Source organism: Phaenicophaeus curvirostris, chromosome 4 (assembly GCF_032191515.1).
Source record: "Phaenicophaeus curvirostris isolate KB17595 chromosome 4, BPBGC_Pcur_1.0, whole genome shotgun sequence".
NCBI classification, from domain to species: domain Eukaryota; kingdom Metazoa; phylum Chordata; class Aves; order Cuculiformes; family Cuculidae; genus Phaenicophaeus; species Phaenicophaeus curvirostris.
This window is the reverse complement of record NC_091395.1, coordinates 32,414,504-32,428,530: the sequence shown is the minus strand read 5'-3', so window position 1 is coordinate 32,428,530 and position 14,027 is coordinate 32,414,504. Positions and strand designations below refer to the sequence as shown.

The following is a 14,027-nucleotide window of genomic DNA, read 5'->3' as shown; positions in this document are numbered from 1 at the left end:
CCTTTTTTAACTACTGTATGATGGTTAGGCTGGTGCCACACCCACAGCCCTGGAGAAAACAGAGTGGAACCTCGCAGTAAGCTCTAGGTTTCCCACCTTCAAGAACTAGTCAAGTTTGTCAAATTAAACATTTGAAAATACCCAAACGTTTTCAGTTTGGCAAAAGACTTCATAGCAGTGCCAATATTTCGATAATGGTTCTATTCAATTTGACAAAAACAACCAGCAAAGAGTCAGTATTTGCCATTTATACACAAAAATCCCAACTGCTTTCATAGCTCTTGGGATTTTTCATAGAAAATACTTATAAAATTACTTGCACTGACACCTTTTTCTGCATGTAAAGAGTTGTCACATTACAATACGGCAAAAAGAAAGAATAATCGTAAAGACAACAGATATTATATGTATTTGTTAGCCTGAATACTTGACCTCCACTGTCAAAAAGCTGTTCCATCTCAAAGATGCTGGAACACCCATCAGGTGCTTGAGATCATTTGGACTGAAATGATATAAAATATGTCACGTATGTCAACCTGGTGACCAGGAGAACATTCAGGTAATGTGACTATATATCACAACACTTCTAGATAAGATTAGAATACAAAGCCACTGTTTATTCATGCTAGACAAACTGTAAAGGTCATTGGTAAAAAAGAAGAAACGTGACAGTCCAGAGTTGCCCTTTCTACAGCTATGAACACGAATGGTGTTCCTTTCTCTCTCCTTTCACTTTTACTGATGAAGGATTTATGGTATAGTATAAAAGAAAAAGTAGAAGACCTCTCTAAACACAGTCACTGGAGTAGAGCACGTGCCTGGCAGGGGGCACTTGGCTCTCATTCCAACCTGCAAGGCAACTGCTACTGGGAAACGTGACTGTAAATAACTGATCTGCTGAAAAGAGGAGTATACAAAGGGAACTTCAGAAGCCCACCCATGGTTACACCAAGGCAGTTAGCACTAGTAACTGAATAACAACTAACCTTTTAGGATCCAATTGCTTAAGTCTCTGCTCACAGTAATTCTCAACCACTACAAAAACAAAGCAGGTCTTCAGAAGAATGAGAAGGATCTAAGGGTAATCCCGGGGAAGGCTTGATGAGGACAGATGCAACTTTCTGCAGGGACAGGCTAACGTGATGACACCTTGCCAAAGCGATTTAATGTGATGTGACCACCAGATCAAAAAAACCCGAAGAACTATTAAACAGAAGAAGGAACAGTAGAACAAATAACACCACTTAATGTGATACCTCTCGTGACTTCAGATTATTTGTATTTGGGGAGCAACTGTGTAATTCTGATGACTTCCCCCTAGCAAACAGTGAATCAGTATTCTAGGAAACAGGTAGGAGGCAGACAATAAACCTGAAAGAAAGATGGAGATACACAAGAAGAACAATGAACGTGCATTAAGAAGGAAAAAATGCTGAGAAAGGTGAAAATAAAAACTCTAAAGCTCCTGAAAAGAACTATTTTTTAAACTGACTAATGCTAAAATTGTAGGACCCACAGATGATGTTACTGGACCCACTTATACTTTGAACACTTGATGCGTGAGAACATGAGGGCACTGAAACATTTTTCCATACCAGCAGAAGCACCCATTAGTCCCTCACACTCATGGATCTTCGCCCTGTCCTGCACCCCCACAGCAACTCTTGCTGTGCTGCTCCCCAGGAAGCAGGGAAACCTCCCAGGAAGTGAAACAATTACGGGTAGAATAATAAAGGGAAAGGGGGTCTTTACTTTTCCTGATGGTGAGCAATGAGATCTCTGAAGCATGGAACTAATTAAATACACACAAAAACCTGCATGCTGGGAACAAGACTCTTTCCAGCTTTCCCTTGGGAATAGCAACAAATCTAACATTTAATGCCCCTTAATTTCTAATACTCCTCTGCACCATAAAATCTCTTCTCAAACACCTCCTTAAAAACACTTAAGTGCTTTGGGTGAGCTGTCTTGAGGGGCAGACCTGTTGTCAAATCATCTGCTCGGAAATAAATATATCTTTTCACTATGTCACAGTTTAGCCCCATCCCAGCCAATTCTGGCAGCTAAAACCGAGCAGTTGGGCTCCCAATTCCCTTCACCCCCCCCCACTCCAAGGGAAAGGGGAATGAGAAGAAAAAGACTTGCAGGTTGGAAACTAAAACAGTTTTAATAAAACAGTAATAATTGAGGAAAAAAAAAATATATATACAAATACTTGAAATTGCACCCTCACCCCTCAATGACTATGTCACCACAGATACTGTAAAGCAGAAGTAAGGGAAAGGGTCCAAGGCTAAGAGGCAGTCTGGACCCAGGAACTGGATTCAGGAAAACATGAATCAAGAATCAGGGCCAACAGGCAGATGAGGTCCTCACTGGATATCAACCATCACAGAAGAAGACAGACGCTCTCATGATCTCTCAAGTTTATACTGAGTATGACGTATACAGCATGGAATACTCTGTTGGTCAATTTGGGGTCACCTGTCCCTGTCTGTCTCTCTCTGCAGGTGTGACCCTTCATCTTTGACTTATAGCACTCCACTAGCTCAAGGATGGCTTTGGTTACTACAGGAATAGGTATGAGCATTGGCCTTTTTGCATACCAGTGCCCATGTTAACTGTTCTAGAGAGAAACACTGTCTGAAAAACTTAAAAGTTAACTTTCAGAAAATGAAGTTACTTAGGCGAGACTTAGTTGAAGTTACAAAACTGATTCTACTTTAGATCAAACCACAACACAATCTTAGGTGCACCTATTGCATATCTAAAGCATCTGGCTGAGTATTGCAGACAACCCGCTGTGGATGAAGAAACCATGCACAACCTCATAATAGTTGTAAGAAGGACACATTTTCACCACTGTCAAGCACCAAAAGACAAAATTGAACAGCTTACATTACAATTATAATTTAATTACAGCATTTATATCACATTGGAGAACACTATTCGAAATATTTACTGCTTGTGGTAAAATAACAATCAAGATGTAAACCAGAAAGAGGAAAAGAAGAAAAAATACCTTTCAATCTAATCTACTAAACATATACAAAGTTGACTAGGAGTCACTCCCTTTTAAGTTAGTACTTCACTGTTCTTCTCTGACTCTTTCAGAGGAAGGAGATAAATTCTGTTTAAATACAACAATATTTACTGAAATTCAAACAAAGAGGGAAGGTGGAAGTATTGTCACCTCTTTTTTTCAGTTCAATTATATCTCAGCTTGTTGATACCCTCCGACTCTAAAAAACATATTAATCAAACACAATAACATAACACAGGTTTTACAAGATTCCCGGCAAAAGCAGTGCAATTTTGGGTTATATATTTGAAAGCAAAGTAACACAGTGTGTTTTGCTGCTGACTGGATCTGAGATTTGCTGCTGCACTGAGGAAACAGTGCTTTGCCAGTATGACCTTGAAGTGGTGAAGCACGTGAATCAAGGTTGATATATATGTGGATGAAAACTAGCAATTTCCCATGTTTCAGTCATGGCTTTGATGTGAGGCACTCAAGCAATCTAATACTAATTTTGAGAGTTTGTGGTATGCATTTCTCTCAAGTACATACAAATGGATCAGTGCAAATACATGAGCAGACAAGGAACTCTGCATCATTAAGCAGGGCTCACGGGTCAGTCAATGAAGCTTCACCTCTTTAATCATGTGAATGGACTTGAAGGTTGGGACTGGGAGGGCAGGAAGCAGCACTTGTGTCTTGGTGATGTGGTGAGCACAGGGACATTGCAGATGGTGCTGCTGGTAATTCTGTGCCTTCCAATACGTCTCCTTTAGAGCACCAAGCCATCTTTGCAAATTCTATAGGTGCTGCACATTGTAGCAGTCTTTCTGGCCTGTTGAAATCCAATGGCCCAGGCTCAGGAGCAGGCAGATCCCAGATGCACCAAGCAGGTAGCAAACCAGAAAGGAGATGAGACAGTAGCGCAGGGCTACCAATATTCAGCCTGCAGGCACTGCGAGTGTATGGGACAGGTGCCAAAGTAGTGAAACTTAATTTGTACACATTAGGATATACTTTGGTTCTGAGTTTTCTGACACACCCCCACCCTCCCGCCCCCCTCAAAGCAAAAACTTATCTACATTGCATGGAGAAGGGTTCGAGGTCTTGGTAAGATGTTTACGGAATACAAGAGACATCAAAGAAACAAAAATCCCTTATCACTACCTTCATTAAGAAGCACCTTAAAAGTAGGTGAAATTACGTGAACTGAAGCAACCTGCTACACTGCAATCTCAACACCACATGTCAAATGAAGATTAAACCTTCGCATTCAGTGGTTTTATAACACTTGACTTCAGGAAGGCTTTGGGATTCCTCTTTTACAGACCCTCATGTTGTAATTCCAGGCCACAGAACTCCACAAAACAATTAAGTTCCGTGTAAAACTATTATTTACCTCCTCTGCTTCTGGTAATAATTTAAGAAATTCATGCAGCAGTTCAGAACCATAGGGCTCACTTCTTCCATGATAAATATCTTCAACGATTGATTCAGCAGACCTTGAAAAAAACAATTGAGCATACATGTTTATAACATTTGCAGGGTGAATAGTTACACAAATTGAAAAAACCCACACCTACACTACTCAAAGGAATCCTAATGCAGTTTAGCATCAGTGTCTGCAGCAGCACTGTTCTAACACTACTTTCAGAAATGCCTTCACTAAAGGGCAATATTATCAGTGAATAAAGACAGAATGGAACCAGCTCGCTCTGAAGAAATATCCTCACCTCACCCCTTTCAATCAATTCTTTATAAAAAGATAGATGATGCAGCATCTCTCGTGCAGTATGATATAAGACATTATCGTTCCCTTAAACTATATCCGAAAATTCACTTCATCTTGCTTAACAGTAGTAAATTCTGAATGTTTAGTGCCAAGTCATAATGTCACTCAAAATAAACATATTGGAAAAGAAATTACAAAATGTAGTCACTTATAACAAACTCACATAGAACTGTAAACACTATGAGGAACAGAGCACAATATACACTACATTTGATGAGAGCTACAAAGAATTCCATACATCTGTAGCTTGCACTAGCTGCATGGAAAAATCATATCTTACTTTTTGAATTGTTTGAGAAATATCGCAATGTTCATACTCCTTTTTGCATCCAAAATGGAAATCTGAGAGACAAAACAAGAGACATTAATCTACTAATACCTACAAAAATAGCATATAATGCAGACATCATTCCTGAAATTGCTATAGACAATTGTTTGCAGTGGCCATCAAATCAGGAGCCAAATGAAAACAGTTACTGCTTATTAACAAAGATCATATATTACAGAACTAGTTTTTATCAGCGAAATACACATCACCCCCACCATACTTTTTAAGTGAAGCAAAAAACCCATAGTAACATTTATAGACAGAAGGAATCAAGATAAATTCTATTTCATTACAAAGTAAAAACATTCTTCTTGCTTATTTCATAATACTGCATCTGCAAAATGCTGCTTATAAAGTAATATATTGTATTGCATTTGGAGTGAGCACCACACTTCAAAACACACATATTTCAAAGGTTCCTTAACAAACCTGAGGATGGGCTTTCTAAGCAGAGGTCAGTATGCACTACTGCTTTCATTCATGCAAACTAACAGCCACACTGAATCACAGAAAGACATGTATGCTGACCTTGACTCAAAATCTGAGACAGGTAATTCTCAAATCTGTTTGCTTTATCTAGAGGCAAACAGAAACCCGTAATAAAAATAATAGTCTTCCTTGCTTTATATTTTAAAGTTGATTTGCTATATCATCTTACATGTACAATTCTGGAGATCAAGCAGAGAACAAACAGACCAACATTTTCCCTAATACATTAAAAAAAATTATTTAGAAGTATTAGTTCTTTTTATAATAGTTTTCTTCCTGTAATAACATACAACTTAAAACCTGAGATGTTTGCCCAGTTTTAGCAAATCCCTTCATTCAGGTTATAATTTTCCACAGCTATTTTGGTGATAACAGTGACAAAAGTCATGAGATTTTCAGGGACGTGAGAATTGGTTTAGGACAACAGTGCTACCTGACTGCTACAGTACAAGTCTGTACGCATGGATGTCCAAGACTGCTGTTGGACTCACATGATGTTTTGACAACTGGAAAGATGTTTTAAACTCTGTGACAGTGCACAAATTAGAAGTGCTTGTATAAATGCAATGTTGGCATCATCATGAAATTGAACTAGCCTGCAGTCAGCTGGTAACACTGAAAATACAGGTAGGATTACCGTGCTATCCTCAACATACACCCAGGAGAAAAAAAAAATAATAAAATTAAAGAGTTTTTGGAATTTTTTTAATTTCCTCTCTTCTGAAACCAGCAAAGAGTGGAAAACACAGGAAATATCAGTGTATTAGTTTTAATTAGGTGATTGCTAGCCTGAAGCCCTTCAGTTTCAGCATATGCAAAGATAAGAGGACAGACTGTGGTTTATCCTCCTGTTATCTTAGGAGTTGAGAGGCCCCCAACAGATCATTAAGGAAAAGCCCCTTAGCCCAGGACAGATTCAACTAACCCTCCCCCTGCAGTACCTTATGTTTTTCAAACATTTTACTGCAGGGACCTCTCACTGACCTTTAAAACTGCAGCTCCAGTCTCCAATTGCTCTGGTCACTCCTAATTCTCCCATTTCTCTATACTAGTTTAAGCCTATAAGCTTTGCCATCATGATTTGGTTTTTGGTTTGTTGGTTCTTTTAAAGCATAGTCACAGTTAACCTTCTGTAAGTATTATTTTTAGTCACAGCCAGTAACTGTTACAGTAAGACTGATCATCAGCTGGGTAAACCTTTGGTTTCCATGGCACAACTCAGATTTCCAGAACAACCTCAAGCAAAACTACAGAATTTTTTTTAACATCTTCCTTTGAAGGAAAACAACAGATGGCAACATACGCAGCTGCATCTGCCTTATGAGCACAACATAAAACAAATGTAATGTCTCTTTTGCTTTTAAGTACAAGGATCTTGGGCACTTTTTCCTCTGTATATGATTGTACTCTATTTTCCCTACTTTCTTGCTCAAGTACACAAAAAACCCCCGACATGGGTCAGTTTTTGGTCATTCGCTGCTTGGTGCTCACTTCAAGATTATTCAAAGTGTTTGAAAAAGCTGCCATTACCTAACTACTTTCACAGAGTTTCCAGATGGGAGCATGAGGAGGAGAAACAGGTAACCTGGCAAATACATACTCCATAAAATACAAGTTTCTACTCCTTGCACATAAATACAGTATCTTCCATGTCACATTCAGTTTCCTGTTAGTTTCACAATCTTAAACTTTATATCTGTTCATACTGTCTACTCTTCTTCCCCACAGAGCTTTAATTTGACTTTGTCCTTGCAGAAAGCTGTCTGCATATGACTTCCTACCAAGCTGGTTTTTACCCTTTAAAAATTATCCCAGCATTTTATAAAGTCTGTTCGCATCTTCTATTCATTCAACACCTTCAGCACATCATGTTCCAAAACTCTGTTTGACATCTGAAGAGATTTTAAAGTACTCTCTACCAGTGATACTCTGACTTCTTGACTGAAGTAGTTACACTGGACTATATATAAACAGGAATTGAGAATAGACTTTCCAGGTCTCACTGCAATCGTCTGTGCTAAAGACAATTTTCATCTGGTTTCTTATGATTTACTTCAGGCAAATTTCTGAGAGCTTTCCCCATTCTCATCATCTTTAACTTCCCTGTCAGGGAAAACTGTTAAATTGTTGTTTATTCTACATTGGAAACACACTACAGTTCCTGCAGAAACTTTGCATCATCTCAACACCTGCAGTTTGACAGCCAGTGCAAGTGTCATTGCCTCACACACTTGCCACCTCTCCTCCATGAACAGTGCAATCTTGGAAGAGAGGAATTGGCTTGAGTACCATGGTAAAGTTGTGATGATGTTAAGAGAAAATGTATTCCTGAAATCAGACACAAATTTGCAACTGACAGGGAAGATTCATTAAAGTGTTCTGGGAGATATAAGAAGACCCACATCAATACTGACTTTGTAGCAATTGCAGAAATGCAATTGGAGTTTCTTGCCCTGAGGTTGTCACTGAGGAACAAGGAACACGACCAAGTGGATTTATGACAGATTAAAGTAAAACATTATACGCTTTTTGGATAAGAACAATGGGGTTTCACATGGTGATACTTTACAAACTACAGCAAACACAGAATGGCCTGGTGGCACAGGTTCAGTGCTGGAGGTTAGGAAGGATATAAACAACTTCCTGCTTCAGCTTCCACTTCACTTTACAATGCACTAACCATGACCATTGAATTTAATGTTTTGGCCTCTACCCTCCAAGCCACACACACTGCCTGCCTAGGGTGGTTGAGGAAAGATGCACTTCCACAGTGGGGCAGAGTGAACTTAGCAGCTTACTCCAGGGATGTCCTGCTCCACGTCACCTTCTCTGTCACATTCCTAGCCTGTACTTTACCTTAGGCAGGCACTGGTACTTATCTCATTGGGTTTTTGCTGCCTTAGTTTTCTGCTGGATTAACAGTTCAATCAGCTGGCAAGGTGGAACGAGCAGCAGAACCAGAACAGGACAAACAGAGAGAGGGCATGGCTAGGAGAGGGGAATGAAACATCCTATTGCCCCTTCCATCTTCCTTCTCTCTCCTTTAATCACTAGCCTCTTGCACAGGCTCTGGAACTCACTGCACCCTTTTGCGAGCCACCAAACCCCACTGAAATAGCAGAAAATTACTCCACTAGAAAACCAACAAAAAAACCCCATCACCATTCTACCAATCTACTCACTTAAATCAGTTTACAGAGGGTCCAATGTCTACCAGAGACAGTGCACAGACAGCAGGAGATGAAGGCCAGGAGCAGAGGGATGGCTCAAAGGCGAAAGCAAGACTAACTCCCTTGGCTGGGAATCAGCTGTCCTGCCCACTCCACTGCCCTGCTAGCTATAGCCTAGGTAAGGGTATTCTTGCGCCATGCTGTGACACCACTAAAGGATGGGGAAAGTAAATTGGTGTGTAAACTCAACTCTATACCCCCTATTTTTCAGAGGCTCAAATTACATGAAACCACGGGGCAAATTAAACCTTTAGTCAAGGAAATATGTTAATTAATCTCCTAAGGGTTTGGTGAGGGATTGTTTATAAAAAGGAAAGCATTTACTGTAGGAGTACGACTCAAATCTCGAAAGGGACTTCTGTTATAATGATGATGTTTAGTGCTGACCCTCCAGAACTGGGATTCAGTAACCTGAACCGGGCAACTAAATTACCTGAATAAAGCACTAGCAAGAGCGGAATTAAAAGGCCATGCTGTCCTGTAAGCTGCTATGCTAAGAGAGAACGTTTTCCAAATGTACTTATGACTTCATAACCAACAGTTATCTCTGCAGAAGGTATGAAACCTGTATCCACCACAGTCTCCAAGACAGTGTCCTCAGCACTGGCTGAAGACTCACTCTTCATTGCTCCCGCTGAAGCTACACCACTGCACTGAGAGGAACCCCACTGAGCCAAAAGAGTAGACTCTCTGGCCACGCACAGGTACAGCACTTTGGACACATGCCTATTTTCTTTGGATTTGGATCTAAGCAGTATTTGAATTTATGCACTTGAAGTTATCTTGAAAATTTGCCGTTGACATACTGTGGCAACTAGACTAATTCTTCTCTTTAAACTCCAAGGAACATTTTTCACCGCTAGACCATAGAACGCTTTCTAAAATCAACTGTGTTCTACACAAAAGGAACAGATGTACTGAAACACAAAGTGTCTCATCCACCTTCCCCTGCCAGCGACGCAGCCAGGAACAGAACTACCGCTTCCTCAGCCCCACACTGACATGCTCTCCACAAGGTCACACAGATCCTGTGTACATCAGCCTACCCCCAGCTCCTTTCAGCCTGTGTATTATTTACTTCAGTGAACTGAGATTAACCATCACACCATTAAATTAAGTGAGCGGCAGCTGACAGGACTCATGACAGAAATCACAAACATTGCCTATGCCTCAAATCTCCATACGTTTGCTTAATGATGCCTGCAGTAACGTTAAGCATGTGAGCTGTTGCCTATCTGTGCTTCCGCACTTCCAATAACACATAGCTCTTCAGGATTATCTCCTTCCCTCCTTACTAAGCAGCTAGTACTGCAAAGTCCATTAGCACACAAGATATTGCTCATCACTGTCTGACACACTGCTGCAGCATGCTTGGCAAAGCTTAGCAACGGAGCTGGACGCCTTGTCACTTAACTAGCTCAACTCACGAGGCAAGCCCTGTTGCCCCATTGCCTGCCATGTGCAAAGGCACCGTGAGAGCCAGGGTGGACAGACATTCTATCAGCTCCAGATCAGGCACAAAAACATTAACTTGCAGCAAGGCAGGTTTTTGTTTCCAAGGCACAGTATCTCGGAGAAACCCTTGTTTTGCAAACCTGTAATTTTAAACTCTAACATTGCTCTTAACCTCCCCAGGACGCCCCTAGTTTCAAGCTCTGCACAAAAATGCATGAGTTCTGGAGCATGCTGGAGTTTTCTCTGCCCAGGCTACTGTACAGCAGGGACCACATTGAGTTTATGAAACTGATCATCATTTTTACTGTAACTAGATCTTCACTATACAGCAGTTGTGAGAGGGGGAGATTCTGAGGAAACACACGGGGCTGGAGTTGTGTACACCTGTATGCAGTACAGGAAATCCACTCACTGCGATCCTGATTCAAAGATGAACATATCCTGAAAGCAGCGCACAAGTTAATTACTAGCTCTGACGATGGCTCCAATTACTCCTTCCTGATGCCAGGGTTTCAGAGTCTGCAATGCACATGCTTGTTTTAAACCCTCTACTTTAATTATGTAAAACATGCACGTTATAAGTACATTGGTTTCTCACCTTGTCCCTGCTGATCTTATTTTGACATCTTCCGATACCAACAACTCCACATCCCTGCTTCACTAAAAGCTGAGACACTGTTACATCTCTCAACACTTTGACCTCTGTATTTTGTTTACAAGCTAACAGGTATATAGACACACTCCAGTGACTGAATCTGCATTTCAACCCTCCAATTACCTCAAAGAAAGAACACTTGAGACAATTCAGCAAGGCTTCACAAGGAGGTTGTCTATAAATCAGGATCTATGAACTACAAACTACTACTTATCAGTTCAACAGAGAGTGTTTGAACTCAAAAGCACTTGATATATACCTTCTCATCATCAGAACAGAAATCAGTTACAGTCTTCAGACCATCTTGGAAGGTTATTTTAGTGTCCAGAAAAAGCAGTGTAGATTAAATAATTTTTCATTAGCAGGAAAGCAACATCTATGAAAGCTAAAACGTTAAGGTTCTCTCAATTAAACAAATTCCCTTAATAACTATATTATATTTTACTTCCTTGTCGTTATACTCGTACTTCCCCTTCCTGACACCTCTACGACATCAGGAGTCTATACAGCCTGAACCCTTGCAACAGGATTCTCTTCCCTCTCACCTGGTACACGCATGCAGAACATGTTTACACAACAGACGGTGGAAGAGCTGGAGAGAAAAGTTATAATACACCTATGTTTCACACTGAAAACCCAAGAGCTATTCAACATGAGTAAAGACAAATGCCTTCAGCTCCCTTGACTCATTTCTATTTATTTTAACAGGCAATCAAATCACTGCACTTTAACAAGTTAAAATAATAAAACACTATTAGCTCTTCGAAAAACAAACATGTGCCACTAACGACAAAGAGTTTATCCTCCCCATCCTTCCCCTTGCCTCCAAATCAAGACAAACTTGCAGTAAGGATGAAACGTGACAGAGAAAGGAACAAAGGAGAGTCAGAATTCACACCAATTCCTACACCATTATGTAAAAGAGAGGTTTTACTTAGATTCTTACCTCATCTTTATTCTCTCTAAATGAGGACTTTAAAGATCTACGTCTGGGGTCCTGGGGCTCGGTTTCTTCCTGCTGCCCAAAAAGTTCCTCGATAGTCTTTGTGTCAATCTGATACTGAGGTCTTGCAGCAATCGTCCAGATATTGGTTTTGCCACGGACTTGCTCTTCGGGGATAGTTTTCCAGGAAAACCTCCGTATTCGTTTTTTTTTGCTGTGGTTATCATGCCCATTTAGCAGTTGGGGAGGCAGAGGTATGCTTGGCCCCGGCAGCGGTGGAGGTGGGGGTGGTGGGGGTGGAATCCCTGCAGGAAGCGGAGGGGCTGCGGGTGCCCCTGTGAGAGGGCATGGTGGAGGGGACGGGGATGATGCAGTCTGAGGAAGCTGAGATGCTGCCGTTGTATCCTCGTTCATTAGTCCTGTTGCAACTGGAATAGCACCATTTTCTTTATCATTGACCAAGGACAGGCAATTCATAACATGCATTTTAGGTCCTTTCCAAAGGGGAGAGTGTTAGTTCCTCAGAGCGGTTCGAAGGACTGAACACTGAGTGCAGCAACACAAGAGGGGACTGTATCACCTTTGCAACCTACAACAAAGGACAATAGGGAGACTCAGATCAGAGAGACTGGATATTGTTCCTTGTACCAAAAAGACACTGAAATGAAGGTATAATAGCTACTGAGATTTTAACCCAGAAGGGAAATTCAGTGAATCAAAAGTCTCTCCTTGGGCAATTGTTTAAAACATTCACAACAAGATTTCAAATAGTTTTGGGGAATTAGATTTCAAGAATACATATAAAAATAAGAATACTTCTTAAACTGCCTACGGTAGATATCAAACTCATGTACTAATCTCAGTTCAGTTGAATTCTGTAAGAAAATATATTTAGCCCAAATTATTAAAACAAACATTCTTCCACTTTTAAGTTGACTTTTTTTTAAAAGGTGATCAAACACCTGGTTAGAAAATACAAGTACTAGCTACAATACTGGATTAACTGAATCAAACAGACCCTGTTTGAATCCTTCTTATTCACGGTTGAAATCCAAGCGGCATTAAAATAATGAAAAATATACAGGATGACCTAACTATCTAGCCTAATGCACTACTTCTTTGCCTTTGCATTTCTCAAGCAACCGTCAATAAGGGGAATACAGTATGCAGCCCATAAAACTCTCTATGTATGCTGAGCATAAACTTTTTGCATTTTACCATTACTGGTCTGGTTACACAACCTACCAACATGCGCTCAGAGAAGGAACACTGCGGTTTTAATTGCCCCTTATAATTTACTTCACTGTCTAGGTTAATATAGCCAGTTCAATAAGCTGGGAGGGAGGGAGAAAAGACAGAGGAGCAAAGAGGAATAATAACCTACACATCCTAAGCACTGTACATATGCAAAGCTTGAAACATTTAGGAAAGCTTCTACATCTAGATTACCTCATAAAGCAGCTTAACAGGAATCACAATAGTTATGAGCAATTTTTTCTTACACTGTCACCCACTAAATGAAGATGCTGTTATCAACAGTAAACTTTCAAGTAAGAGTATGCGTTTCACAAAAAGCACAGTTTCGAGAAACCAAATCTATTAAAGCAGATTGACTTCACAAGTCTCAGAAAATAAACAAAAGTGTTTCAAATACAGACCAATGAAGAATTCCATGGTTTTACAGAAATCCTCAAGTTACCTCAAAACAAAACTCAGGAATTTACAAAAACAAAGATGCCACACAACACAAATTTAGATAGAAGGCAGAAAGGCTCTCAGTAAAAATCAGTTGCAGGAAAGCTCAGCAGAAAAAGCTGAAGTAACACATTGGCACAAGAACAATATCAAATCAGAAATTTGGCACCAATCTAGTTGCATGCCTCTTCAGCAGGGTTCACAGAGAGCTAATAGCAATCCAGATCAATTTGACATTTTATAATAGTGATGAAAAACCTTTGCTGTTTTTGCCAGAGATCTATCACTAGAGTACAAAAACAAACAAGCCTTAAGGCGAATTCTCTCTTTGTCTGCAAGGACTCAGTCACTCACAGCTTCACTGAAGTCAATGGAAACAAGACACAAAATGATCCACTGTACCTTTTCTTCTACAAAAGAA

The 14,027-nt window shown here is 40.2% G+C and overlaps 1 protein-coding gene across 1 annotated transcript in view; it reads right to left on the bottom strand.

Annotated features, from left to right (window-relative positions):
• FHDC1 (FH2 domain containing 1) overlaps positions 1-14,027 on the bottom strand; it is a 39,545-nt gene that overhangs the window by 22,955 nt on the left and 2,563 nt on the right. The window contains exons 2-4 of the mRNA XM_069855718.1: positions 11,915-12,500; positions 5,092-5,153; positions 4,419-4,521 (exon numbers count right to left, since the gene is read on the bottom strand). Of these exons, the coding sequence (XP_069711819.1) occupies positions 4,419-4,521; positions 5,092-5,153; positions 11,915-12,397 (648 nt within the window). The 5' untranslated portion in view covers positions 12,398-12,500. The remainder of the gene's footprint in view (positions 1-4,418; positions 4,522-5,091; positions 5,154-11,914; positions 12,501-14,027) is intronic.